Here is a 26,338-nt window from a genome sequence, read left to right as displayed (position 1 = left end):
TTTTCATCTACACTTCACACATGCGTCATTTTATCAGTAATAAATCACAAATATTTGTTGGGATATGAAAAAAATAAAAAACAATAAAAAAATATATTGTTTTTTTTTGTACGAATTAGATAAAAAAAATTCAAAAAATTCACCGAATTTATAAATATTAATCTCCAATTCTATTATTAAATTATAAAAAACATGAAATCCTTTTTTAGAACGAATTGTTATGCAATTGGTGCAAAATAAAGAACAAAAATATTTGTATTTTATAATAGTATCTGAAATTGACCCAATTTATCAATGTTAGGGGTAAAATTGCTCTTGACTTCCAACGTTAGGGCTAACGTCTAAAATAGTGCAATTTTACCCCTAACATTGGAAGCCAAGAGCAATTTTACCCAGAACGTTGATAAATTAGGTCAATTTGTGAAATAATTCATCAAACTGTCTCCTCGGTCAGAAATATTTTCATCTACACTTCACACATGCGTCATTTTATCACTAACAAATCGCAAATATTTGTTGGGATGTGAAAAAAAAATAAAAAACAATAAAAATATACTGTTTTTTTGTACGAATTAGATAAAAAATTCAAAAAATTCACCGAATTTATAAATATGAATCTTTAATTCTATTATTAAATTATAAAAAACATGAAATCCTTTTTTAGAACGAATTGTTATGCAATTGGTGCAAAATAAAGAACAAAAAATATTTGTGTTCTATAATAGTGTTTGAAATTGATCCAATTTATCAATGTTAGGGATAAAATTGCTCTTGACTTCCAACGTTAAGGGTAAAATCGCACTATTTTAGACATTAGAGGTAAAATTACTTCTGACCCTAAACGTTAGGGGGTATTTTTGTACTCTTTTTTTTTTTTTTTTTTTCACGGATGCTTTTTAAGTTTGGTCATTTTTGAAGCAATCTATGTTGTATTCACCAGGTCTAGCGTTTATCACTGTCTGCTCTCGCTCTCTGCGATTTCACAAATCTTCCACTCAAATTTCACCTCTGCAAAAGTGCGATCAAATTCAAGGATTCAATTTCTTCAAGTGATTTTATCTATTCGCTTGCCTCGCTTGCTTCAATCTTCCGGCTCTGCTGCTGACTGCTGCGATTTGCTTCTCTCCCTTCAGTTCTGGCTTATGCGAGTTGCTTCTTCTTAGGGCTGCGATTTTAGGTTAGCATCTTCATTTCTCAACCTAATTGCTTAATTTCTCAACTTTTCAATGACCAATTCTCTTGTTGGTTCAATCCTCAATTTTCAACTTAATTTGCATAATAAGGTTTTCAAATTTGCATGTCTTCTGTTCATTCTCTTGTTGGTTCCGTTCAGCCCCTTAAGGTTAGATTCTAACATAAGGTTTTCAATTTTGCTATCTGTTGTTAGTTATGTTTGTATGAAAACCTCAACCAAAATTGATCCATTTTTGTTTGTGTTTGATCAATTTTTTTTTTTTGTGTTTGAATTATGTAATGATCAATTCAAACATGCTTATTTCCCTGCCTTTCTATTTTCTTTCTTCTAACCGGAGTGGTGAGACCCCAAAATTTTGAACTTTTGGGGCTATAAAACCAATGTATATTGTATTGAACTTCATTCTGTACACTTATTAACGGATGGATATTCTCCCATGTCATATATTGTTTGTTGGATACAGATTGATGGTTAGTGTCGGATGGATATATTTATTATATTGAACTTCGTTCTATAGCTTTTAAGTGTGGAAGAGCCATGCAATTTGATTTTAGATGATAGATTAGCAAATTCTTTTATTGCACTAGTAATAGATGATATCAAAGATGACCATTAGCTACTACGTAAGTTTCTTTCTCTTCCTTTATGCAGCATATGAGAAATCAGAGAACAATTTAGTTATTGTATGGAAATTCTATTTATTCCTTAGTGATTAAGAATATGTATTTCTTGTGGATAAAAAATGGTGTGTTAATTAGTTTGATTCAACTCATGGTTTCAGTTGAGGAATATGAGAGATCATGGGGAACAAAACAGGGAGTTGGGATGATATGGACACTTCTTCGGCTGTTGCTGCTTATACCTCAAACCACAAATTAGATTAGTATCAACATTGTACAATTATTACATCATCTCCTTTATCTTCCAAAAATATAAAGAATGTATATATGAAGGACCCAATTTTATCATCTTGCCCCGGGCCTCTAAAAAGTCAGGAACAGCCCCCAAATGCCCCGTTAACGAACAATTGTTGCCGTCGTTTTCTTTGTTTGTTTTCCTTCCCCTTGGCATTAGCAGTTGCTGCGTTAACAACCAGAAAATCAACAAAACTTGTGCGAGAATTGAACTGGAGAAAGAGAATTTCGGAGTTCTGGAACGGTGAGAAAGCCGAAGTCGTGGTTATCATTCTTTGATCTGTCAAAGCCCAATCCAAGATTCATGTTTCAATTCGACAGTGAGCTCGAATGCAGTCCTTGGGTGTTTCAGATCCAAGGAAACAATAGGCAGCCGATTTTCACTTGTTAATTCAGTTTTAAAAGAAATGCGACCGGGGTTAAAGATCCAGGTCAGTTTTTCAGCTTGAAGTCAGGGTCTAGTTTTTTTCTTGCATTGCGATTCTTCTTGTTTGGTTCCTTTAAATTGAAGAAACTCCCCCTCTTGTCACGTGATGTTCTCTGAAAATATCACCTTACTCTATCTCATCTGCGACTTGAAGAGCAAAAATCCAATGCAATGGCAGCAATACCTCATTCGTGATGATAATAGCTTGCAGTCACAAAACACCAATCTAAATAGAAGGAATCGAAATTCGGGTACCTGAAACTCCTTTGGTCGATTGTCCATTTCCATTTTCTTCTTCATTAGTGTTTAATCTCCAACAGTAGAAGATCCTGGCTACACATATATTTAAATCTTTTTAACTCTAGTTGTTTTCTTGTAAGAATTAAATCATCATTTAATTTGGGTAGCTACTAATGTTGGTGATTACAAGGAAGAAGTTCCTATTATGTCTGGTAATACGATTCCCATAGTTTCCCTCAGATGTTTTATTGACAAATTGGATAAATCGAATTTGGATCTCTCTGTAAGGATATGGGGTTGAGAGGAGAGAAAGAGAGAGAGAGCAGAGAGATTGTGAAGGGTGAAATAAAATTTTAGTTTTAATTCTTTGTAAAATTTCCATTGCTGGCATCCACATATCAGAGAACAAGTGACATGTAAGCCAAGGCATGTCTGGCAAGTTTCACCATCAAAAGTTGATCATAAGGATATTAAGTGCAGAAAAATAAAAGTTCAATGGCTTTCTTGTTATGATCTAAGCTTTTATGCTAAGCCTTTTTGTTTATTATGTTATATTTGTTAATGTTTAGGGACCATGGTTGAAATTTTCCCGATTTTGTCGCGGTATGTGGAAAAAAGAAACGATTTGGTAACTTGCAATTTGGGATTTTAACTTTTTCTGGTCTTGATTCTTGAACAGAAATTTACTTTTTAACATCAATCTAGAGTTTGATTGGTCATATCTAATGTTATATTAGTAATTGTTTATAAGATGTTACTTAAACATTTTTGGTATTCATGGGTCCTCTCCGGCAGATTGATTGAGCTGAATGCTTGTGCTGAATTCTGCCAAAGCAACTGGCAGCTTCTTCGCTGTAGCAAATCTTCTTATATAATTCATACCCATAGATATTGTTCACATGGTAAGACTAAACTAACAGTAATCATGTCTTTTATTAGTGATCTTACTCTTACATCTATTTTTTTCTTCTTCTAAATCTGTATATAAGTAATGCTTAATCAGCCTTATTGTCTGAATTTGATTATGTGATTGTGTAAGGCAAACACATTAAGGTTATATTTGGCATGCATAAGGAACACTCTTGAGGCAGCCATGTGCTTGCAGGTATGTATTTTTCATGGCTTGGCTTTTGATTTTAGCTAAGAATCAAGATAGCAACTAATTAAATAACCCTTTTAACTGATTTCAAGTGTTTTGTTGCCTACAGAACTTTCCTTGTCAAGAAGTGGAAAGGCATAACAAGCCAGAGGTTGAACTTAAGTATGTTTTTTTGTTGTGATTTTGATGTTGTTTTCACATTGTATTTTTCTGCTTCTGCTGAATTTTTTCTATCTTTGAATTGTTAGAAAAGAGAATTACATGAGTAATAGGGTGCTACTGAATCTTCTCCCATATTAGTATATATCTAAGGTTGTAATTTGTAATATCTCTAGTTGGCTTGATATCTAATCCACTAATGTTCTTTTTTTCTTTTTTTAATTTTGCAGCACAAGCCCAGAACTTCTTCTAAACCCTGTAAGAATTATCTTATTGACCAAACATGGGCATATTTATTATACTTATCTCTAGCCTGGTGATTTTGTGACAGTGACATTCTTAGTATTCTGGTTTACACAGAATCGCAGATGTTCAATCTCTTTTTCTAGCACTAGTTTTTTTATGCCAAAAGTACATACAACTTGTTGAGATCTCTTTGGAATGTGCTTGATTCTAACAACTTCCATAATGCTGATTTTCTTTAGGAGTGATTTTCTGCCATATAATAGGTGGTGTTTAGGGTTTTTTATGTTTAATTTCTATTAATAAGCTGACATTTTGATGTTGCAAATTTGCTTGTCAGATTATAATTAATTGTGTGAAATGCTTTTCAGATTTTGATATGTCGAAATGAGGCTGAAAAATGCCTAATAGAAACATCGATCAACTCATTGCGTATAAGCCTCAAGGTGAGTTAATTATGCTTTGAAAATGATATACTTTGCTAGATAGTAACTCCCTGATTAAGCTACGATAGTAAAAATGAGTTCCTTCCTTGCATGCTTTTCTCTTGAAACAATCAACATCTTGGAGTTAATGATTAACAAGTGTTTCTCTGTTCTGATTTTACAAATTATTTATCATTGTAAACTGGTGGGTCTCCTTCTCATTTTCTTGACAGACAGCTTAGGTTGTTCTACATCCGCAACTTGTATTTATTTGCAAACTGTCAGTTAGATGTTAACCTTAGTGGTGACATAAGGTTTACCTTATTTTTGGAGCAATCATGATAAAAACATTCTTCTACCTGGAAAAATATTCCTGCTAAAATGATGATCATTTGTAAGTTGTTTCAACTAACACATTGCATATGCCGCAACTTAAGATTGTCCCAGTGAGAATTGGAGTGCGAGGTAATACAGTGTGTCACATTGGTTTAGACACTTTGCTAAAGATCTAACAGTTTTCACAGCTAAAGCTGGATATCTAAATAATAGATTCGCACTGAAATGCATGTCATACTCTAAAATACCAAGATAGTTGATACCTCTGTTTTGATCTCTCTTTCTCTATTCCTTGTCTACTTTTGGGAAACTGGTAAGAGGTCAAGTGACTGACAGTTGCTTTCTGATTTCATGAATAGTTGGCTTAGGGCTCTTAGTTTTAGGCAAATTAGCAACACTTCATCGATCCAATGCTACATAGTTGAGCTTGCTTTTGCAACATTTTCCTTGTTTTACATCTTGAGTTGTCATTCATGCACTTTAAGATGGAAAACATCAATTTCTGTTCCTAGATACATGCCATCTCAATTCTCCATAAATACCTTTTATAACATATATAATGTTAGGTGTATAGCTGTATATATTAATGTAGGTAGTAGTTAGCATTTATTTCCTTTTCCTAGTTAGACACTGACTCTTTGTATAAATACCCATACCTTTGAGAATTCTCTCAACCTTTTGTGTTTGATTACACCTTTGCTACGTTTATAAACTAGAATATAATGCATATATGGTGTCATAAAATGTTAGTGTTCTGATTTTTAACCTATGCTCCTTGTCTGCGCATTCCTTTCACATTCTGTAGGTAAAGCAGGCAGATGAGCTGGAAAATATACTAACTAAAAAATTTCTTAGATTTTTGTCAATGCGAGCAGAAGCATTTCAAGTGTTGAGGAGAAAACCGATACAGGTACTAATTTCAATCACTAAAGTGAGAACCTTCTTTCTATATTGACAAGGCCTAATATTTATTACAATGGGGAATACTTATTTTCTGAATCACTAAAGTCCTTCTTTCTATATTGACAAGGCCTAATATTTATTACAATTGGGAATGGTTATTTTCTGAATCGCAAGGCTGATAGTTAACAGCAACAACAGTAATCAAAACAGTAAACTTAAACAAGGAATAGAAGTTTCCGATTGAGATTTTGACTTTCAAACGTTGCTCCTTAATACACACTTTATAAACCATCCTATAGACGGATTCCAATCTCAGGATACCTTCTCAATTTGCTATCCAAAGAGCAAGCTAACTTTCATGAAATAAAGAAGTGGATTGCTTGCCCCGCTATCTGGAAGAATCAAGATCACGATTTCACGGATGGCACATTCATCTTGATAGATTCAGGTCCCAATTATTGTCTGTAATGGTCCCATTTCAATCCAAAGCCTTGCATTCTCCCTTCTTCCTCCTTTCTTCTTCAGCTTTCGCCTGAATAATGTTCCTTTATAATATCTTCATCTCAGCTGGCAATTGTGTTTAAATTGCATTCTGAACATTGACGTTGTTAGTTGTAAGATTGGCCACATTTGAAACAGAGGTCCTTTCCCATTCACATCAAATGTCATGTACCTCCGCTATGAACATGCTATTCTGGAGCATTAACGTTGAGAAGCTTAGTTTGTTTTGGAGAATCAGACTCAAACCCTATATTAGATTTAGAGCCAAGCCTAGTTCACTTCCTCTCAATTTGGCTCATCTATCAAATATCTCATTTTATTTCTCCATGTGGTAGGGTTCATGTGGCTGTGGGTACCCTTCTCACCTCTTCGCCCTTGGAGACCGAAGTTCCATTGATTTTTTTCTGCTACATCTCCGCATCGCCTGTAACCATGAGTTAGGGTTGTGAATGTGCACCTAATCCCTAAGTTACTCTCTCAACCCATTTGTAAAATACACCACCTACAATATCTTTGGCTGCCATGGTATTAAAGAAGCTGTCATCTTAAACTCATCTACATATTTGGAAACTTTCCTCTTTTCTTGAGCCTTGCCAACTCTTCCTAAGGTTCTGCAACTCCAACCTCACAAGCATTGTTTCAGTTCTTCTTTAAGGATAGCACATATTATCTACAGATACACTTCGCTGAGTATTGAGAACCAATGAGTTACTGTACCTTCCATGCATATCTTTGCCAAAGACCAACTTTATCTTAGCTGAAGTGTGATTGGTACATAAACCTCGGATTGTGTTAACTAGCCTCCGTCATTGAAGGCAAGCTGTTTCACCTTGCCAGCAGGAAGTCGGAATCGCCTTCTGGATGATTAGAAGGGGGTTGGAAAGGAGGTGAGTCCCCATGCCAAGTTGCCGTTTGGCTGGATATTGAGTGTCTTGACCAAGCTAGCCCCCATTCCTTCTAGAATTATCCCCTACCATAATTTGGAGGTTTTTGAGACGCTGTCTCCTCCTCAATCAGGGATTTTTTTTCCTGCTGCTTAATTCAGCCCATGGCTAATCTTCGGAACTCACCCATTTCCTATTGAACTCCTCTTGCACTTTCTTGTCATTCTGAGCTCCTTGTTGCATACTGGCGATTGCTTGTTGCCTCTTAATAGTTGAGAGCACAAGCTCTTGAACTCTGGCATCCATACTGGACAGTTACATTCATTTGTTTCAAATCTTGATTGCAGCTCAATCAGGTTGGTGGGATGCTGATCTGGCAGGTCAAACTAAATAATAGAGAAGAGCAACAACAGTTGTAATAACATTATACTGTGGATAGAAAAGAGAAAATGAACGAACTAAGAGACAAGAGAAATACTGACATAAGGATTAAATCCCAATACTCACAAAATTCACAGTACTATCCTTCCTCTCTTTTATTCTTCTACTGGACTCTCCTGCCAAAACTAAGTAGACCAATCAACTCTGCCCGCTTGTGCCTTTCTTCTTTCCATTGTAGACCTCTTAGACCTTGGGTCGTGAGACAATTTACCAACTCAGGGCCCAATCTGTTGCTGTACATAATTGTTAGCATTGGATTTTTTTTTTCTGAATTTGGAGGACGTGTTGGGGGTTGAACTTAGGATCCTGTGGCTCCTTTGCCAACCATCTATTAATGGATTGATGTATTATCATTGGCTTATAGTTGTAGTGCTGCAGTGAGATACTTTCTATTTGTGGAGAAAGGGGTCCTTCACTGGTATCCTTGTTTAACATTAGAGAAGCATGACATGCATTTTTGTCCCTCGATACTTGGCAACATTTTTATTTCTTGAGTGGTGTTGGGTCCAGTGTGCCTTGTTATGCATACCAATAAGGGATATCTGTTGTTTGCTATGTTTATGCAAATTAATTATCATTATAATCTTAAGATGACGTTGTTGTTCTTTCCATAAAAATGAAGTTTCTGATGGAGTTGAATATATTTTGGTGCCACGTTTTTTCAGGGTTATGATATTAGCTTTCTCATTACAAACTATCACTGCGAGGAGATGCAGAAACACAAACTCATAGATTTTATAGTCCAATTCATGGAAGTAAGAATTTAACTAACTCTTGGTTTCTAGTTTTTCTATCGAATTCCTGATTAAATTGGTCTCAAAAGTTACACTTTTTTTACATGTATGTCTATGGTGAAAGAAACTCAGTTACGAGTTGTTTTTCATTTCGGCGAATCATGCCTGTCTTCTTCCACACTCCAAAAGAAAAAAAATTCCAGAATTAGTCATTTAAGTTCAATACTAGTTTCTGCCACTTCAGTAAAGCTTAATGTTTTTATTGCTATTCAATTCTCATTGAATGTCATTTGGAATTCCTGACCTTTGTAATGTTGTTTCTGAAACTCATTAGCTACTAGCTCTGAGACCTTGGCTATAATGAACTTTTGAACGTGCTTCTTACTAGCCTTCCAAAGTGAGAAATTTGATTTTTGACTACCATATGACCATGCACGAATTCTGTTTTGCTTTATGCCTTTTCCTTGTTATGGATGTATTATCCAATTGAATTATTAAGAGACAAATACGGTTTACGAATGCAGAGTCAGCTAAAAGCTGAGTAGTCATATAAGGCCGTTTGCCTTTCAGCTCCATTTAGATTTCCATATCCTAAAGAAGTTACACGATAAGCAGTCAAAAGAGGCAGTGCTTCTATGTGGTGGTTTCTGAGACTTGAGACATTTTGAAAACTGAAATTGTGAAGGGTTCTAATCTTTCTTGTTCTCAATTTTATGGTGATTCCATGGCATCAGGCTATAGAAAACGTTATCCTAGTACTTATTAAGTTAGGATATATGCTAATCACTTTTTCATGAATTGCAGGATATCGATAAAGAGATAAGTGAATTGAAAATGTCTATGAACACACGAGGGAGGCTGGTTGCTACCGAGTTTCTAAAGCAATTTATTTAAGTAGAGTCTGCAGTATTGCTTGTCACAGGCATGTATATGATTTTATTCAGTGTGGATCATCAATATATTATTTCTAACTTTGCAATCATGGAAGATATATGACCTGAATTTGAGTTTATTAACTACTCCTGGGCCTGGTTTTGTATTGGCTGAAATAAGCCATGCATTTCTTGGCTTATTTATGTTTACTGTAATACAATTGCTATTACATAATCGCACAATTTAGCTCTTTCTAGTTTCTAGATGCATAAAAAGATAGAGGTTATGTTACTAAAAAAATAGGCATGATACATCCCAGCCTCTCCAAGTTGTCCAAAAACTGCAACATACCCCTGAATTTCAAAACGTTACGCCTCAACTTGTTTATTTCCAACAAATAACCCTTCAAATGTCATGTGACAGAGCGTGATTGGACAACTTGGAGGGCTGGAGATGTATTAGGCCTAAAAAATATAGGTAAGAGAGATGGCAAAGCTATTGAAGAATGGTAGAATCTGGGGTTTAAAGGAAATCTGAAAGGAATTGAAGAGCTTTGTAATGAAAAATTGGGGTTCACATGTACATCAATCAAACGTTGATGGGTGTATAAAAATAAATGAAGGTTTCATTCATTATTTCCACTCATCTCTTTGCAAGTGAAATTGTGACAAATGAAGGTTTCATTCATTATTTCCACTCATTCATTATTTCCACTCATCTCTTTGCAATGCGACATAGTTGTTTCTTGACCTAGGAAGGACAGCTGATAGACTTATTTTACCAACCTCTAAAAATTCATTTTCTGATGACCACATTTGTTAATTTAAATTTCAAAACATGGTAATATGAGTTTGTGTTGTGCGTGCTTCAAACCCAGTGGACATTCATGTGTGGGAGTGTGTCAGATATTAATATGAATTTGGTCTTTAATTATAAACTTATACAGTAGAACTTGTTGTCCCTCGTAAAAAAAAATTACTTCGATTCTTTTGTCATGCCAAAGCTTGGTCTTTTCCTTGTAATTTTGAGCAATTTATAAGCAAACAACATGAATTCCTCAATTTCACTCAATTGCACTTTTCTATGGTCTCAAACAACCCGTTGATCAAAATTTAAGAATGTTAGTGTCCAAAAGGCTTTGTACTCCAGTTTGACGGGCAAATGACATGTCTTACCAAACAACAAACAAAATGGAGATATGTCAATTGGAGTTTTAAAGACTTTTCTATAATCTCAAAGTGCACTCTAATATTTCTTAGAATTGCTAACCATTTTTTCCAAAATATGCTTAATCTCTCTATTGAAGATTTCCACTTGTCCACTAGTTTGTGGATGATATAGACTAGCAATCCTATGGGCGACACCAAATTTGCTGAGCAATGTTTTCGAATTGAACATTGTAAAGATAGGTGCCTAATCATTAATAATAACATGGGGCATACCGAACCTAGAAAACAACTAGTTCAAATAAATTACCACAGCTCGTGCATTATTGGTTGGGCTAACCAAAGCTTTTACCCATTTTCTGACATAATCAACAACGTCGAGTATATATTTATTGCCATATGATGTAGGGAACTTACCCATAAACGCATATATTTACTGTCATATGATGTATGGAACTTATCCATAAAATATATGCCCCAAATGTCAAAAATATCGCACACAACAATGTTGTTTAGGAGCATATCATTTTTAGCTAAGATATTACATATTTTCCATCACTCATCACACTCCATAACAAATCTATAGGCATCTTTGAAGATCATGGGCCGGTTTAACCCGGATCAACTGAAACCGGTCACAATCTCGAGCCGAAGATGGTTCAAATTTTTATTTTTTAAAAATCGGCCAGAATCGTTCAAACTGGTCGGATTAATCGTGAATTGGTTGATCCAATACCGATTAAGCGGGTTGGTCCGATTAGATTTCAAACATGTCCACTTAAAAAAAAAATAGAATTTTAATAAAGGTAGGATTCAAACCTCATACCTTTTAATTGGAAACACTAATGCTTACTACTAAACCACCAATTCAATTATGATTATTATTAACCAGTTTTTTTTAAACCAGTTGAAAATATATAGTTATGTAATAAATTAAATAATTAAGATATTATTTAGTGTGAATTTTTCTATTTTTGTTTTATATTTAGATTAATATCATGAAAAATTATTTTATCTTCTCAATATTAATAAATTTTAATTAATATCTAAACTTTAGATATATACTAATAAAATTTTAAAATATAGTAAATTATATAACTTAGGTTGACTTATAAAATACATATTTTGCTATTTTATTATATTTATATGTTAGTAATATTAATAAAAATAATAACTATTTATGTTTAAAAGTATATCTCTTTTTCAAATTTTATATTTATTAAATTTTAATAATTTTAAATTCCTTGTATTAAATTTATTAATATGATATCTTAAAATGTCATAACTTGATATTAAAAGAAATACTAGTATTGTTCCCACGCGTTACACGGGGCAATAAATATTTTAAACAAAAAAATTATAATATTTTTTTAATTACATATCATGGAATATAATAATATTAATATTTTGTATTAAAATACTTTTAAGTTCAAAATGCTAGAATGTCATCAATGATAATGGTTTTACAAAATTATACTATTAGTTTTCAAAATTCATTAACGAAAGATTAGTTTTTTTTTCTAAACCGTTGCATGTGATATAATATCGTTTAACCAACTTAATTTTCTTTAAAATAAATTTCAGACCAGTTTTTAATATGTAAAAGATACACCATTTTATGCAATTTTATCTATTCTACAACATCAATGTTCACGTCTTATGTTTTATTAAGATTGACTCTATGATGACCATTGATGTCCTTTCCTAACTTTCCAAAAAGACAAAACAAATTCAAAAACATGAATGTCAAAGTTTTTCAAGAATTACAACTCAAATTTACTAATATTAAAAATAAAAACACATAAAAGAAAAAAAAAGGAAAATGGAGAGAAAACAAACTAAGCATGGAGAACATAACGTCGAAAATGAGGAGAAAATGATTTTGTTTCTTTTACAATGAATCATGGTTTTTTCCTTCTCCAAACTTGGTCAATAAAACAAAATGTATATGCAAGCGGGTGAAATATTTCATGACTAGATGATCATTGGAAAAAAAAATTAGTGTCATTTATATTATCATTTTCTCCTAAAAAAATTTATTCAAATATATCCTTAATTAATTAGGAAATTAGAATAATTTATGAATTTGATTGGAAAGAAGAGTGTTGGGAAATAATTCGAATGGAAAAATACTTTTGATAATCCTATTTATGACCAGAGATTCTCCGAAAACCGCAGGTAACCGAACTGACGGGGATGAGGAATAAATGAAAAAATTGGAAATGGGGATGGAGATGGGGGTCATTTTTTCCCCGAATCTAAAATGTGGATGGGGACAGGGATTACTATATTTGCCCCATGGGGATCCCTGCACTGTCCCCATATAAATCCCCACAAGGATTCTCAAAAAATCTCCACATGGATCCCCAAATAATTAGATATTTTACATAATATAGTTGTAGGCTTTAGTGGAGAAGGCTAATGTATTTTTCTAACCTCTAAGGGATGAGTAATGAACCCGTATCTAATAATAAGTAAATCAACAGATTTATGCTTACCTCTTGTAGCGTAGATCCGTTGAATAGGAGCAGAAAATGACCTTGGCTCGATATCACCGGTCTATGAGGTTACCACACTAAAGGAGTAATCACCATTGATTCACGAACTAAGAACGAAACTCGAATACAAAGGGAGAGAGAGAAAGGCGCGTAGGAGAGAGAGAGTTTGTTTCTCTATTATGTTGTATTATGATTTTAGCCTCCCTGACTATCTATTTATAGTTAGGTTAAACCCTGACCCTAACCCTAATCAGACTAGGTTACGGGCGAGCCATAAATGGATCAGTAAATGGGCCAATGCCCGTTTACTCTATTTATCCCTACATCTCATACTCGCACGTAATGGAAACATATTCCATCACTTTGTCTTGTTCATACTCGCAAATAGTTCATGCAACCGACATGTAATCGAAAACTCAAATGTTGTATACTCATTGGAGATATACAACCTCTCGAATTACGTGTGTAATTAAGAAATATTATGCTTTATCCTACACTTCATATCACATCCACTGTAATTGTCATTATCTCAACAGTTCATCTATATTCACAAGTGTGCACATATGCACAACTATCCAAATTTGTGAAATATAGGACTACAAGATGTAAACTTGATAAAGTCTTTCCCTCTTACTTCGTTCCTTCCATAATAATTCATTTCACTTGCCTAGTTGGCCCATGTTCGAGCTGAATTAGTATCTAGCTTTTGAGGGCATCCTTCCAAAGTAGTCAAAATGAATTATATTTCTTGAACTAGTTAAGGGTATCGAGGATAATGTTTCGATAAAAAACTTGTTTTCCACATAGAGAGTCTCACGCTAGGAAAAAGTGAGATTATCCTTTTTCCATCTATTGGTCATTAAGCACACATGGTATGAAAAACATGTGCTATGGTGTTCTAATCCTTCCATTTGAAGAAAAGCGCAAGTCTTTAATTAAAACAACACCATATGAAGGTTTCAGTTTCGATGTATTATATCATCTAACTTTAGTCTATCTCATTATAGGATTACCTTCGGTTATCTAAGACAGAAGGTTTCATTCAAGCAACTCTGATTGAAATCTCAGATTATAAACAATATTTTATATACATATTTATCCACTCGTATATATATTTCTATCCTGCAAGCTAATGAACCTAGATCCATTTTTACTACAAGACGTCGTCAATTATTGAGCAAGTTCTCATTGACTCAAAAATTTGCCTCATCCTTATCTTTGTCACCATAATTAACAAAATGAGGGTAAGCGCTCGTGTGAATGAGCTGCTACTCTGTCTGACATGCTCAATTGCAAATATTAACATACAATATTTACATATACATGTATTATAGGTGATTCAAAAAAGACACTTTGAATTTGAAACACATGTCACAAAAGTTACATGTGAAGGAAAATAGACAAGCCTAGGCATAGTGGAATAATAAAATTTTATCTATTTTATCTATTTCCCTTTTCCAAGATCTGTTAATTGTTATTTCATACAAAGAGGGATAGAATGAAATACCTTATCTGACGAACTATCTACAGTTGCAAACGAAGTGCCCACAACTCTTAATCTGTGAGTCACGAACAATGATCAACACAGAAAAGGAAAGCTATTAGTAATCAACCAATGAATAGCAATCTAAATTGATTGCCTCTAAAGGAATCGACACGAGATCAAAGAGAGAGTAAGGAAGAGAGTAATTTGGGCGGGATGATTTCGGAACAATTCCTAGCATCCAGTATTGAGTTGGCCGAAATTCCTAGTGGAGAGGGTCTATTTATAGACTTCTCAAATCCTAATCCTAGTTACATTAGATAATTAATTAATTAGAATCCTATTCGGAATAGAATTGCTAATTAGATAATTAAATAAATACTTATTATTATCTTAATGATATCTAAATATATATTTAGATAATAACTCTCATTAATGCATTGTTCTTTTGGTTCAAAAAAAATGATATCTAAATATATATTTAGATAATAACTCTAATTCAATTAGTTATTAATTTAAGTTAGGGATAATTAATTAGAGTTATAATCACATTAAAACCTCTAATTAATATTATCAGATAACCTATAATTTTTTTTGTCTAAATTTTACGAGGTTGGGAGGAGAGATGTTTATCAACTGGAGGGAAGGAAATTTTGATTAAATCCGTTATACAGGCCATTCCTCAATATGTGATGTCATGCTTCCTGCTCCCGGAATCGTTCTGCACTGAGATTCAGAGTTTAATTAGTCGGTATTGGTGGGGAGGCAAACAGGGTCGAAAACCGATGTACTGGTTGGCCTAGGAGGCAACTTGTCAGACAAAGGCTCAGGGTGGTTTAGGATTTAGGTGGTTGAGGTCATTTAATTTAGCCTTAATTGCAAAGCAATGTTGGAGGCTTATTCAGGCTCCTCACTCTCTTTGTGCACGGGTCTTACGAGCAAAATATTATTGGCAGTCTAGTTTTCTTTCTGCGCCAAGCTGTACTAGCCCAAGTTTTTTCTGGCGTGGGGTCTGGGAGGCTAGGCGAATAATACAGAAGGGTATGATATGGCATGTGGGGGACGGCACTAATATAAATATATGGTCTGATAATTGGGTCCTAAGCTTAAATCTTAAAAAACCTGCATTTTCTTGTGTTTCCCCTAAACCTGAGATGGTGGCAGAATTAATTGACGCTGATACGGGCCAATGGGATGTACATAAAATTGATCAATTGTTTATCCCATCTGACGCGATAGAAATCCGAAAGATTTGTCTTAGCTTTAGAAAACCTGCTGATGCAATTTACTGGCACCCGGATAGGAATGGGCTATTCACTGTTAAAAGTGCGTATCAGATTGCTGAGGAAGAGCGGAAAGTGTCTATTGATAAACCTGAACAATCTGAACCGAATAATATGAGTTTTAAGAATTTATGGCGGATCAAACTACCACTGAAAGTCCTGCACTTCTGCTGGAAATTATTAAGAGGAATTCTGCCGTGTTTGACAGAGCTGCATAGACGGGGGATTGGACGAGATGTCCTATGTCAAGTATGTAATACCGCACCTGAAACATTAGATCATGTATTCTTTAAGTGTTCAGCTACTAAATGAGTATGGAAATTGGTAGATTTGCCAATTCGTGTGGATAAAGTTTTAGCTGGAAATGTGGTTGAATGCTTGGAGATCTGCCAGAAATTTCTGAATAATGAGCAGGTACAGCGGGTTGTTGTGGTGCTTTGGTGGTTGTGGTTTCATCGGAACCTTTTTCGTCATGAACACAGGTGGTTCGAGGCGGATATTCTGGTGACAAAGGCGGACACTACTCTATTTGAATATTCACACTTACCTTGTGAAGGAGCATATCCAAATGTGAAGCCGTCAGATTTGTTGTATACAGTTCAAAAGCCTCTTAAAGCCTGGTTGCCACCTCCGAGTGGTGTGGTGAAAATAAATTGTGATGCTTGATTTGGGAATAATGGATTGGAATGTAGGGCCGGTGTAATAGCTAGGAATTTAGCAGGTGAAATTATGGCATCTGCAGGGATTCCAACTAGTGTTTGTGGCTCCGTGGAGGAGGTAGAATTACAGGCGATATTAGAGGGTTTAATGGTTGCAAGGGATTGTTGTTTTAATAATATTATTGTGGAATCGGATTCACAGGTGGTAGTGAAGGCATTACAGGCATGAGAGTTTCCACATTCTCATCTGCTGTTCCAGTATGAAGATGTTCTGGCATGGGCTACGATATTTGGTAGTTGTTCTTTTAGTTACATTCCTAGGGAAGGAAATATGGCTGCACATTCTCTTGCAGAGTGGGCAATGGATTTTTCTGAATCATTAGTGATTATTGAGGATTGTCCCTCTTCAATTTGGCCTATTATTTGTAATGATATGAACTTAGTATCAATCTAATATAAATTTGGCTTAAAAAAAGTTGTGCGCAATGCACTTATATCACAATTCCATCCTCTGGTTCCAAATCCCATGTGCGACCCATTATGTTCTCATTACTACTAGTCGTATATATCCTTTGGAATTAATTCATCCTGATTAATTTCAACATATATATAACGGAATGACTTCGCGAGCTGTTACTGGCAGAACCTAAGACATTCCCCCAGTGCAAATAAGAAGCCAGGTTGAATATTGACGTTTACCTTTCCGCATTAGGTGTAGTATAATTCGATCCTTCATCAACTATATCATGTGAACAATTCTTGTAACCATGGAACGTGTCAAGGTTACATATAATAAAGAGTCTGTTTTTACTTGTCCATGTTGAATTTACTCTAAAAGATAAGTTAAGTGAAATCTCCATTTCTACTATTAACTCTATCACATTGCAAGGATTTCAGTCAATTCACCACAAGCGGCCATTTGGATATATCTCCCATTTATCAGGAGTGATGAATGCTCAATCTAACATTAACTATCCTACAATTACTTTATATGATACCCAACCATGCTCTCACACACCCCAGGGCTTCCCCTATAGTGGATCGTGCTCGCACAGAATCAAAGCATCACACTCCATAATCTAGAATCACTAATTAATGAATGTTTGAGTCTGAGAATTACTTATACCAACTAATACCAATGAGATGAACAATTGACACTCAGATAAATCTATCCATGCTGTTATTTCAAGTCGGGTCCCAATCCTAATGAACTCCTTCACCGGATCCATGCAACTGTCTAGATATCTCCATATCTAAAGCTTGTGAGATCAGCTCTCTGTCTCGACATAAAACACTGTTACATGCAAGTCTCAATAGTAATATGCCAACCTCTTTAACATATTACTTGACTTGGATTGATTTAAGTTTATTGGTCTATTATAAAGTATAGTCTCACTTCATGCTTGTCTGAACACTTTATAACTACTTAAATAAACTTGGGATTACTTTTCTTATGAAAAATTAATGCCTTTTATATATAGTTTTAGTTATGTTATATCTGATTAAACAAGTGATTAAATAAACAATTTATTCATTGATATTCATATCCTAAAAAAATTATCTTTAGGACACTAAACTCCAACAACATGTAGTAGAAATATGTTTAGATCCGAAGTAATCCCTGGGACCTAATATGTTTCACAAAAACATCTCTCTTGACAGGTTTCGTTAGAGGGGTCAACAATCATGTCATGAGTCAAAATATATTTCATACCGATTTCTTTGCGTGCAACTAATTCTCTAACAAAATGATACTTAATCTCAATGTGCTTTGCTTTACTATAAAAGCTTTGATCATTAGAAAAAGCAATAGCAAATTGACTATCACTGCTGATTATTACTAGAGAGCTTGTTGTAACAACATTTAGGTAATCCATAAATCTATTCAACCAAAAGGCCTCTTAGGCTACGAATGAGTAAGACACGTATTCAGCTTCTATAGTGGATAATGCTATACATGTATGTTTCTTGCTACTCCAAGAAATTGTCCCATTTCTGAGTAAAAAAGATGTAGCCGGAAGTGGATTTTCTTTCATCTAAGTCTTCTGCCTAGTCTGCATCTGTGTATCCTTTGAGTAAAAGATTCTTCCTTTGGTAACACATAGAATAGTCCGTCGATCCTTTGAGATAACTTAGTATTCTCTTTATAGCAGACTAATAAGCTTGACATGGGTTGGATTGATATATTCTTACCATCCCAACAACATAGCATATATCATGCATAGTGCATAACATTGCATACATAAGGCTTCCAACAACATTTGCATAAGGAACATTTTCCATTTTCTAGATTTCTTGTTGTGTTTTGGGGGCATATCTCTGAGCTCAAAACATGTTCTTTGCTTATTGGGCTATCTATGGATTTACAGTCTTGCATATTGAATTGCTCAAGAACTTTATTGATGTCAGTCTCTTGAGACAAGGTTACCAGTTTCTTTGAGCGATATGCTAGTTAATGAAATTGATTAGTGTGAGAGTCTTTAATTGTTTTCATTAATTACAAAATGAAACTGACGTGTATGACGTGATGAGAGTCTTTAAGTGTTTATTTATTTTTTTATTTCTCGTTTGGCTTTTTAACAACCTAAAAAAAGAGAATAAAAAAATAAAACTCTATTAAATTGACAACTAAGCAAACATTCTTCTAAACTACTCTTCTACTTTTCTCTCAAGTTTGGTAATTATATATAAGGGAAAAGTACAAAAATAAACCATATGGTTTGTGTCATTTTCAAACATAAACTATGTGGTTTAAAAGTTGACAAACATGTACCTTTAGGTTGATTCTGTTGGCAAACACAGTCCAAACTGACTAACGAGTGTAAAGGATATTTGGAGTCTTGGGTGTGGAGATTAAATTTGGGATTGGGTTTAAAAATGCCACGTTGACTATGGGCTGAGGAGCCAAAACATAAAGGGGGAATTCTAAGCGTTGGTCCAAAGGACGATGGCTAGTTTGGCGAGATGTTAGGGGGATTTAGATTAATGATATGCTATAATAGAGTGGGGAAATGTTGGTTCATGGTGTTGGTATGGTCCAAGGGGGGGTGGACATGTTTGAAGCATGATAGTTGGGTGTGCTTGGTGGGTTGGATATAGGGTTGTTCGTGGTAGTCATTTGTTGGAGCAAATATGAAGATAAACTTTCATCAAATTTGAATGCAACTTATCAAAAGGAAATTTATTTTCATCAAATAGGACATGCCTACTCATGATTATTTTATAAGAAGATAAATTATAATGTTTGCAATATAGTGATTTGAAGGAAATCCTAAGAAAACACACGGTGTGGAATGAACTTGGAGTTTATTAATAGTTGTAGAAGTAAAAACGGATAATATAAACAACTGAACACCCGAAGATGAGAGTACGACATATCTTTTTGGTAAAGAATTTTGAGAGACGATTGAAAGTTTAAGAGTTTATGGAAAATAATATTAAGGAGATAGGTGGCCATTTGTAGGGCATAATACCAAAAAGAGGGTGAGAGAGATGTATGAGTAAGTAAAGTGTGAACAATATTGTAAATGGTTCGTATGTTTCTTTCACTTTTACCATTTTAGGATGAAGTAAGGGGCACATTAAAGGCGAAAAGGATATAACGTGATTTTTGCAAAAATCCCAAAAAGGTCCATTATCAAACTCTTTATCATTATCACATTGAATATTTTAACTTTTCATTCAAATTGAGCGTGGATGAATGTTCTAAAGGAAAGAAATGTGGAAAACATTTGGGATTTCTTAGATAACGGAAAAGTCCACAAAGAATTAGAATAATCACCAACAACAAAAAATAATATTTGTGCCTTGAGGAGCTCAAAACAGGAGAAGTCCAAATATCACTATAAATAATACCAAAAGGCATAAAAGTGCAAGAATGAAGCAACAAATGATAATTTAACATATTTTCCAAGTGAACATGAATGACAAAGAGAAGAATCATATATGAGTCTGCATATGCTCAATAAATTTATTTATTATAAGAGAATAAAAAACATGTGCTCCTGGATGACCCAAACGTTCATGCTATAAAAATGGAGCCAAAGCTACAAAAGTTGATGGTGAGGTTTGATTAGTGACATTTACATCTCATTAGTGGCGTTCCCGTTAGAAAATCCTTCATGGAAAATCCAAAATGATCAAATTCAACAGAAACCGAGTTATCAATGGTAAATTTTCGAAACAAAAACTAAGTTTTTAATCAGATGAGGAGCATGCAAAAAATTTTCAAAATTAATGGTGAGTTAGACAGAGATAATTTGGTATGACCATAACCACAAGTTGTAATTAAATGACCATTTCCAACAATTATACCGCGATTATTACTCAAATTAAAATAAGACGAGAGATTACCTTGGGAGGATGTCATATGAGAGGTGGTGTCAGCGTCCATGTACCAACTAGCATATAGTGGAGTGAGCCAACAGTATGGATCACTGTCCTAATGTTAGTGGGTGTCGTGGAAGCGAAATACACCTGCTATTGTGGTCTCGATCCAAGGATATTGGGATGTTGATGTGGCTGGGGTTGAGAGAGAGGCCAGACCCAAGAAGATGTAGGAAATGGGTAATGGAGAAATTGCCCATGGTAACAGCTAAGACCACTTTTGTTGATGTCTGCCTTATATAAGTTGTTGCTGCCATGCCGGTTTGAAATTGTTGCCCATGCCACCATTGTTGGTGTTACGGTCACTACCTTTGCCTCCATTATGATGTCCTCCATGGTAGCGAGAATTGGGTTGTCGATGTGGTCCTTGTCTAGCACAGTATGGTTGTACCAGGTCAGAATGCAAGGAGTGTTCATCACCATCCCGATGAGAAGCGGCAACCATGACAAAATGAGAAATAGGGGATGTTTTTTTTTTGACAAATCCCGCCTCTTCCAAGGTGAGCATAAACTGTGCTTGATAAAAATGGGGATGATGAGTACTTTGACAAATTAGCGTACCAACACCACTATACGCATCATTGAGCCCAACAACCATTTGCAAGTTGATCAGGTAACACCTTAAGTCATTGACAATAGGCAGAAGTATTAGGAAAATCAGCATGTTAGTGGAAGATAATTCTTGCTCAAAGGTGACAGCACGATAACTTTTATTATTTTGGAAAATATCATGTAAGTTCTCCCACACTTCCATGACCGTCAAGTCTAGTTCTAGGATAGTGTGAAGTAAATTTGTAGAAATTGTGGTATAAATCAACTAAAGACAACATCAACATCAACGGTGGACCACAACTTCTCATTGTTGTCATCGGCATCCGAGCCCATCTCCTCATCAGTTTTCTTTGTCTTCATATCGGTTTTGGAAGGAATAATATGATCGAGAACTCGATGAGACTTATAGTGTATTTTGAAAAGCTCTATCCACATCGCATACATATCCCATTTTCCATCTCAAAAGTGATGGAGATGTGAGATTTGATATTGGATACATCAAAAGTTGAATGAAACTTTGATTTATGAGTAGAAATGTTCGAGAAGGAGACGAAGAAAAGGGAAGGTTGGGGCGGAGCAGATAAAGGGCACAACTGTAAGATTCTTAGGAGAGATACCATAAAAGAGTTTTATTTTTCTTGACATCCTCCTCTCCTAGAGGATATTAATATATACAATTACATATTATATTCCTATACTGGAATTTAGGTAACCGTATAACTAATTAATACACAAAATAAGTAAAAAAGATATTCAAGGATTTTGACTTTAATTATATTTACATATATGTTATTATTTCTTTTATCACTATTACCTGGTATATTTTTTTGGAGGATCAGAGACCATGCTTTAATTTTATAATGTCTAGAGATTGGTTTATTAGAACCCCACAATTCTTTTGGACTTTTATATCGTTTGGCTGTCTTTCATTTACTAATTTTTTTATATCACCAACTAAGAGTTGTCTTTGTTTTGGTGGATCTTCTATCATTCTTTTTGCATGAAATTTTTCAAGAAGTTTATTCACTTTTTTATACTAAGGAAAGACATTAAATGAAGTCAACCCATATAGATTGTTAGAGTTAAAATTCTTTTCCGATTTACCTATTAAACTTGTAATTTAATCAAAACAATTAATTAATTGTTTTCATCCAACCAATAATCAAAGTGAAAGTTTATATTTAAGTTTAAATATATAATTATTGAAAATTATTAAGTAATTTTTTAAAGTGGAATAGTGAAATACTAGACCTAGATATGGACCGGGCCAATCAGGCTTTTAATAAAACCTGACGAGCCCAAAGTCCAGCCCAGCTCGTAATAAATTGAGTTGGTTCGGACTCGGGCTGGGCCCGGGTCTAAAATATGAATCCCAAACCCGCCCGTCTAAGCCCATCTGTATATTAAAAAAAATACAATTAAAATGTCACACTAACTTTTCTTAATAAAAAATAGTACACACAACATAATACTTAATAAGTTTGGAAAAATTCTAATAAACTAGTAGAATATCGAAACTTTTTTTTACAAGGAAGAATCACTTTATTAAATATCAGCAGCAAGAGCAGTACAGACACAAGGAGGAGGTACTGAAATCCAGACCTTCCTCTCAGAAGCAGGTGTAGCTGCACGGGCTAAAGAGTGAGCAGCGGAATTCGCTGACTTACGAATAAATGAGATTGACACATTGACTATATCCTTAATAAGGATTTTGCAGTCTTCAGTAACTAGATCTGGAGCCGAATTGCCATTAGTTTCTCGCTGAATAGCATACACTAGCAATTGTGAATCCGATTCCACCAACACGTTCTGCCTGCCAGACTCCTTCAACTAACTCAACACCTTACGACACGAGATCGCCTCCACTAAAAAAGGATCTAGACAGCAGTAAGCAGTATCGTTACCTGCAGCTTGGAACCCACCACCGCTATCCCGCAAGATGAATCTGTAACCAGCAGTACCCGAGGCAGAAAATATGGCCCTATCAATATTAAGTTTTAACATACCTGCCGGGGTTTGCACCATTTCTGAGTTACATCAGCAGTCGTCACCACCGCACCACGTCCCTGGCTCTGAGCAGCTTTCCAACTTGAGATAAACTGCATAGCAGTGGAGAAGAGTATGGTAGGCGTCATGACTTGTTTTGACCATACTTTATTGTTCCGGTTAAGCCATAAGAACCAGCATCATACCGCCACCATACCAGTTTCTAACGGGAATAATAACCCCAGCTTCTCCCAGAACTCCCTAAACGAATAGCAAGAATCTCCCAGTCCTGCAACGCTAGTTAGACCCCCAAAAAGTCGAGCTTGGCGGCAGCTAACTAAGACGTGGAAGTCATCCTCCTCCGATTGCAGACATGATGGACACATGTTATTGATCGGAACCCTTTGAACAAATAAAGCGTTCAGTGACGGTAAACAGCCAGCCAAGGTTCTCCAAATTAGATTTTTTTACCTTGGGCGGAACCTGAAGAGCCCACAACGTATCCCAATTAACTCTGGCAATAGTCAATGATGGATTATTGCCATATTTTTTAGACCACATGTGTTTATACACACTTTTCACACAAAACTTGCCTCTCTTTCCCTAGTACCATCCCCACGCATCAGACACCAGACGGTGACTTAAAGGAATCCTATGTATAAGTTTTGTATCCCAATCCACAAAGATCCCATTGATTAATTCCAAGTTCCACTCCCCCGAAGGCTGTCGGATGTTATTCACAGTATCCACCTCAAGGCCCAAGAGTCACGCACTTTCTACAAAAGGGTGGTCAGGGTCAGGCAGCCAAAGGTCTTCCTAGATGTTAATAGACTCCCCAGTCCCAACAACGCATCTAGCTTCAGAAATAACAAGCGACTGTGCGATATGTATACTTCTCCATATAAAGCTGGGCTGATTACCAAGATCCGCCTCTAAAAAGGAAGAAGAGGGAAAGTACTTAGCCTTATATAACCATGCAAGTAATGAATCTAGATTAGTTAGAAGCCTCCAGCCTTGTTTAGCTAGAAGAGCAAGATTAAATAGATGTAACTTTCGAAAACCCAACCCTCTTAAGCTCTTCGGAAAACACAGTTTCTCCCATGACTTCCAATGCAGGCCTCTCTCCTCGAAACCAGTTCCCCACCAAAAAGAATTCATCATTCTTTCTAGATCATCACACAAAATTTGAGGTAAGAGGAACAAACCCATAGCATAAGAGGGGAGGGCTTGTATAATAGATTTCAATAGAATCTCCTTACCAGCTCGAGATAACATTTTTGCCTTCCATATTGTGACCATTGCTCTGACTCTGTCTGCAATGTATTGGAACACTTGTGTTTTACTTCTCCCAATTAAAGCCGGGAGACCAAGGTATGTTACAGTGCCCAGCCCCAATGGTACTCCAAAAACCGAACTTAAGATCGAACGGAGACCCGTACTACAATTTTTACTGAAAGAGATTGAGGATTTGGAGAAGTTTACCTTCTGCCCAGAAGCTACTTCATATTCTTGCAAACACTGCTGAACCACTAAGCACTCTTCCTTTGACGCTTTGAAGAACAAGTAGCTGTCATCTGCAAAAAAGAGATGAGAGATTGACGGGGATGATCGAACTATCCGACAACCATGGATCTGACCTTGAGCTTCTAAACTTTGCAACAACGCTGATAAACCTTTTGCACAAATAAAAAAAAGATAGGGAGAGATAGGGTCACCCTGACATTTGTAACACACTACATTACCAGATATATCCACCTATCATCAAAGCCTAACCTCTGCATCATTTGTTCCAAAAACGCCCACTCAACCCGATTATAAGCCTTGTCCATATCAAGTTTAAGCGAAACATACCCTTGTTTACCTCGAGTTCTATGTTCCAGGAAATGGTTTACTTCAAACGCAAGCATAATATTGTCCGTAATTAGTCATCCTGGGATGAAAGCGCTCTGTATGGGCGAGATAATAATATCCAGAACCTTTTTTAGCCTGTTAGCAACTGTTTTTGCCAGAATATTGTAAATAACGTTACATAAAGCTATGGGCCTGATATTTGACACTTTTTCTAGAGAATATTTCTTTGGGATTAGAACAATATTTGTGTCATGGATACTCTCCGGAAACAGCCCTTCATTCATCCATTGAATGCATGATTGAATCATATTTGGGCCTACCAAGTCCCAATATTGTTGGTAGAAGCATGGATTAAAGCCATCAAGACTAGGACTTTTATCAGGATGCATTGAGAAAACCGTCCTTTTTATCTCATCCGCAGTATACGGTTGGAGAAGATCAGCATTTAGTTCCGTCGAGATTTTTGGCTGAATATTGTTCAAAATAGGTTCAGAGCGACACCCTGAAGAAGTGAAGATTTCTGTAAAATAGTCTGAAATTAGAGAAGGTAACCCTGTCTCCCAGTCAACCCAGTTTCCTTCCTCATCTTTTAGTCATCGAATTTCATTCCTTTTGCGCCTACTGTTAGCAGTAAAGTGATTTTTTTAATTCTGGTCACCAGCTTTGAGCCAAAGTGTCTTGCTTCTCTGCTTCCAATAGGCTTCTTGTTGGAGGAGAAGCTCATATAGGCGATTCCTAGCAGCCAATAGTGCTTCGATCGCCAGCCTATCAGTACAAGATTTCAGTCTTCTAATTTCTGATCTGCAGCAACGAATTTCTTTCTTAAACCGGTTGCGAATGTTGTTTCCCCAAGCTGCAAGTATTTCACCATATTTTTCCTGTTTAACCAGAATTCCTCTGGCATTTGAATGTTGCCAGGCCAAAATTATCTGGTCTTTGCAATCAGCTTCTTTGATCCAAGCATTTTCAAACTGAAAGCGGCGAGACATAGAATCTGTAGTATTAATTAGAGATAAGAAGAGTACCGTATGATCACTACATTGAGCATCTTCATTCAAGACAAAAGCCAAACTGAACTGCGTAAACCAACTGTTATTAGC

General features: G+C 35.4%; 1 protein-coding gene across 3 annotated transcripts; it reads left to right on the top strand.

Annotated features, from left to right (window-relative positions):
• The first annotated feature begins 925 nt into the window (after window positions 1-925).
• Window positions 926-9,633, top strand: LOC136219340 (actin-related protein 2/3 complex subunit 4). Of its 3 annotated transcripts, XM_066006718.1 has the most exons (10): window positions 926-1,177; window positions 1,977-2,540; window positions 3,572-3,678; window positions 3,816-3,881; window positions 3,985-4,037; window positions 4,265-4,292; window positions 4,649-4,723; window positions 5,844-5,948; window positions 8,433-8,522; window positions 9,306-9,633. In XM_066006718.1, the coding sequence occupies exons 3-10, from the start codon at window positions 3,676-3,678 to the stop codon at window positions 9,393-9,395; spliced, it is 510 nt and encodes a 169-aa protein (XP_065862790.1). In that variant the 5' UTR covers window positions 926-1,177; window positions 1,977-2,540; window positions 3,572-3,675; the 3' UTR covers window positions 9,396-9,633. The 3 variants fall into 3 exon arrangements, with proteins under 3 accessions (XP_065862790.1, XP_065862789.1, XP_065862791.1); XM_066006717.1 differs by lacking the exon at window positions 1,977-2,540; XM_066006719.1 differs by lacking the exons at window positions 1,977-2,540; window positions 8,433-8,522.
• Window positions 9,634-26,338: the final 16,705 nt, after the last annotated feature.

The sequence above is a fragment of the Euphorbia lathyris genome, chromosome 2 (genome assembly GCF_963576675.1).
Source record: "Euphorbia lathyris chromosome 2, ddEupLath1.1, whole genome shotgun sequence".
Lineage (NCBI taxonomy): Eukaryota > Viridiplantae > Streptophyta > Magnoliopsida > Malpighiales > Euphorbiaceae > Euphorbia > Euphorbia lathyris.
This window is presented reverse-complemented; position numbering and strand designations above follow the sequence as displayed.